The sequence below is a fragment of the Alosa sapidissima genome, chromosome 24 (assembly GCF_018492685.1).
Source record: "Alosa sapidissima isolate fAloSap1 chromosome 24, fAloSap1.pri, whole genome shotgun sequence".
In the NCBI taxonomy this organism is placed as follows: Eukaryota; Metazoa; Chordata; class Actinopteri; order Clupeiformes; family Clupeidae; genus Alosa; species Alosa sapidissima.
In genome coordinates this window covers 25,770,162-25,774,767 of record NC_055980.1, presented here as the reverse complement: position 1 = coordinate 25,774,767, position 4,606 = coordinate 25,770,162, and the positions used below count along the sequence as shown (strand labels likewise).

The 4,606-nt window shown below is 39.4% G+C and overlaps 1 protein-coding gene across 1 annotated transcript; it reads left to right on the top strand.

Moving 5' to 3' along the window:
• The first annotated feature begins 465 nt into the window (after window positions 1-465).
• On the top strand, window positions 466-3,387 carry LOC121700766 (ZP domain-containing protein-like). Its single transcript, XM_042083974.1, has 4 exons — window positions 466-636; window positions 2,207-2,577; window positions 2,746-2,842; window positions 3,175-3,387. The coding sequence occupies exons 1-4, from the start codon at window positions 466-468 to the stop codon at window positions 3,385-3,387; spliced, it is 852 nt and encodes a 283-aa protein (XP_041939908.1).
• Window positions 3,388-4,606: the final 1,219 nt, after the last annotated feature.

Sequence of the window (4,606 nt, the reverse complement as noted above, 5' to 3'; positions counted from 1 at the left end):
AGCGATAATAGGGGCCGTAGTAAATCTCCGCTTTAGATCAGCAAAAGCCTTCTCTGCCCGCTCATTCCAGTGGAAAGGGGTCTTGGTGGAAGTGAGAGCAGTGAGAGGGCCAGCAACCAAACTATAATTCTAGATAGAGAGTGGCAGCAGGTGTAGCAGAGCAAACACAGGTGATTGGACGCCTCCCTTGTCAGTCAACCAAAAGCCAAGGCAGAAGGAAAACCCGGACCGGAGCAGCAAAGGCATCTCAAGTCACAGGCTAGGAAACGAGGCTTCTGGACCGGGTTGTGACAGACATGAACTAGTCAGCTTACCATATAGTCTTTGTTTGTTACATGGCAGGAGTAAACAGTGCCCACATCAGAGTAAATTGTGGTAAAAAAAAACTCTGAACATCCCATAAGTAGATTGTATACATAGTGGTCCAGAAATTAATTTGAAATCTATACATTTCTGACAGTTGAAATGGAGGTGCATTGCAATGAAGACAGTATCAACATTGTTCTGGAGAGGTCTGCTGACCTCACACTCTATGAGGATGACCTGAGGCTTGGCCATTCAAACTGCACACTGCATTCAAACGGGACGCACCTCCTGGCAAACATATCCCTCAATGCCTGTCACACTCAGCGAAAGGTAAGACATTTCATCTTGAACAAAAATATTAATGCAACATAATAATAAGTTAATGAAAAGTTTATAAAAATTAACATTTTTCATGTTTTGACATAAAAGATGTAAGAATTCTTCATGGCAGACACATGCATACCCAGAAATGTTCTGAAACAACTGTCCCTGGTGAAACAGCACAGTTTTAATAAATACAATTGCTGTTGTAACTCTCGAAATCAAAATATGCATTACAAATTGGCTGAATCAAAACATCTAAACATTGTGTTCAGAAATGTGTTTAATCTGTGTTAATACTATACTGTTGCCAAGATACCCACTCAACAAGTGTGATATACCAAAGGATGTTGATCACAATGAAAGTCCGCCCTAAATGTCCAGTTTTACACCCATGCTGAAGTTGACTAAAAAGAGGCATATAAAATATTTTTTTGGAAATTGATCTTAATGCCTCAAGTAAATAAAATGAGGAAATATCCAACCTTTAAGGACAACAATTTTCTTGTGAATGAATCATGAATCATAAATAAATAAATGTTCTTCATTAAAATACTATGCATTTCAGTTAGCCTATTAGCTGGATTGATTTGCATTGAGCTCAATAAGCATCAAACCAGCCAATAGGCATTAAAGGGACACCAGGCAACGTTTTTGTGTTAATTAATCATCTTCGTAAGTCGGTATATGGTTAAATGACTCATTACGGGGCGAATGAAGGCTCTCTCTCCCGCCCCTACCTACTGCCTGTAGGAAGAATATCCCACTTGCAAGTTCGGTGTATCCTACCCGCCGACTGAAGCAGGATCAGTTTACAGCACAGAGGCAGGCTAATGAAACGCTAGAGATTGTTGCAAACGTGTGTATAATGGCAGAGCCGGCGAAGAAGCAGCGAAAACCCTTGACGGAAGACGCAAAGAAAAGGAAAAGAGCTTCAGACCGAGCGAGGGGGAGTTTCGTAGTGGTAATTTTACAGTGTGTCTCCTGGGTAACATAGGTACACCTGGTAATTTTTTCAGAATTTTTTGAGACCTAAGTGCGTGGGCCCTGGTTGAACCGACGTGGAATGACCCTAGTGAAAAAGCATCAGGCTTGCCTGGTGTCCCTTTAAAATAGCTAATAGGATATAAAATAGCTAATCTCTAGGTATGGTGAAGGGTATGATGATGTGGGGCTATTTTAATTCCAAAGGCCAAGGGAACTTTATCAGGATGCCATAGTATCCTAGATCCATGAAATAACTGGCCTTTAAAAATAAAAATCTGCCTGCCTCTATGGGAATGTAACATAGGGGTGTGAATACTTATGACCCCTGTATTTTAAGGAGAAACATTTACTTATGTATGATACATTATTCATTCACAAAGAAAATTGGTTAAAAACGTATGAGCCTAACTGTATATCGCCGCAAACTCAGGCTCATAATGTTGAGTCCATATCTGTTTTAAAAAAGCAGCCCTGTCATCTACATAAATATTAAGAAATTAAAGCATGTTGTTAGCATTTTAAACTCTTTGATAGCAACATTTGAGATAAGTTAACAATCATGCCTCTCTCCCTCCCTCTTCTCTTTTGGAAGGACGACGGCATTTATCTGATCTACTGGAACAAGATTGTATCAATGAACAGTAGTGGAGCCCAGCAACCTGATGTGGACATTGACATCGTCTGCAAGTACCTCAAACCACCATCTTACAAACGACCAGTCAGCTTTACGATGAAAGGCTTTGGCACATTCACCTACCAGTTTGAGTTCTTTGAGTCAGGGGCATTCACACAGCAGAAGGACATAGACTCCTACCCACTGGAGTTCAACGTAGGAGAGATGATGTACATGCAGATTGAGTCCATCACTGCCACGCTGAACACTGAACTGTTTGCTGAATCCTGTTGGGCCACTCCAACAGCCAATCGCCATGATCATTTGTCCCACTCCATCATTGAAAATGGGTAAGACCTGCTATCTACCATATTAGATTATGTCATATTAATACAAGGGCATGCATGTCTACCTTTATTGAACAATTACGTTTATGTAACTAAACCATGGATTCCTAGTTGTAAAGACAGACAGTAAGCATTTGCAACATATTTGATATCATACTGTTTGTCCAACAGATGCAAGGTAGATGAGACCCTGCATATGTACACACACCGCCAGTCCAAGGTCCAATTCTCAATGGAGGCTTTCAAGTTCAAGGAATATAATGACCAGGTAGACTTACAAAATCATGTGTACAGTGTACATAATACAGTGGATAAGACAAGCAATGCCTAAAAGCAGTCATAGTATTAAACACATTATTATTTTTTTATTGTCTGAGTGTTATATTGCCTGTTTAATGTACTGTAGGTTTGTTTTCTTATTCTATTTTACACTCAATATTTCGTTTTTGTTTCTCTCTACTCTTTTATGAAGCTCTAGCCAATGTCGATGAATTGTGCTATGCATTCAGCATGTGCTAAGGAGGTTGTCATCCACCAGCGGCTCTAATTGGTTTTAATTGGTCTAATTGGTCTCCTTGGTTGATTCTCTGCTGCCTTTAGATTTTCATCAGTTGCGCAGTCATCCTCTGCAAGGCTGGTATGCCTGACAGCAGGTGTGCTCAGGGTTGCAGTAGCCATGACACCGTCTCGGAACACAAACACAGAATCGTGGCACGGGACACCTCAGCCCAGACGTCTGGCCATGTCATCTCCCAGGGGCCTCTGCATGTCAGACATAGTGTGTCAAGCTCCGGTAATGTCCAAATGCCTTAACCACAGTCATGGCTTTGCTCATTTTATTCTCACTGTACTCGACATTCAAGGACTTCACTTCACTTTCTTATTTCTTATCTCCCACAACACTGGCTTTCTCTATGTCTCTCTTGGCCATTTTTAATACATTTTAACAAATTCATTCAAAATCATCCCAGTCTTGTGGGTGGTACTGCTTTTTTCTAACATGGATAGTTTCGGTCCTTGATTATGATTGGCTGACAACCCTTCACGTTGACCGCATTCCATTTTATATCACATATAACCATTTTTCGAAAAGCAATAAGCCTTGCAAGTCTGTAGCATACAGTGATTTTAGAACAGCTGGAACACAATCTAACTAAAAACTATTTTGATAACAAGATTAAATAAATGTTCTATTCTAACACCATGGGTAAGACCTTGCGCACAAACATTGATGAGTCCACTCATTACCCCTAGATGCAAAATGACAGCAATTCCTGTACAACTCTTTGCTTGTTAATAGACTTTACACTTTGCCCAGAAAATGCAACAAACAAAACAAAACAAAAAAAAACAAACAATAATTTACCTATATAAATAGTCATTCTTCAGCCAAGATGGTTACCAAGCAACAGAGGCAGCAGCTGATTTTTTTAATCAGTTTTAGAGCCTGAGTTTTATTAGCATATTCTGTATATTTCATACTTACCAATAAACATGTATGAATTATATTATTATTATTATTATTATAAAAACTGCATGTATGACACTTTAAATGGTTTTTCTCCTATGATTTACAGAAGTGAAGATATTGGATCCAAACCTTGTGGTTTTTTGCCTGGGATCTCTCTTGATGGCTGCTGTCATGGTTTATGGCATGGTGACCTACAGACGTAAAGATTCAAATGAAATGGTGTGAAATATACCGAATCTTGGGGATCAATTAAGTATCTATCTATCTATCTATCTATCTATCTATCTATCTATCTAATATGTTATATTGATCAATTGCGGTGTCATGTTTGCTTGTATGGCATAGGGGTGATGGGAAAATAAAAACATTGGAGATTATTTTGGATTGTATGATTTGTCATCTGATGCCACCTACTCACTACACTTACTTCCCTTTGAGAACAAAACAAAACTAGATGTACCGCATAGCGGTACAAAATATGACCGCCGCTCAGTCCTGTACAGCCGTTCCGCGAAAATAAATCACACTTCAATTTGTCTCCATATTTTACTCCATCCCCCA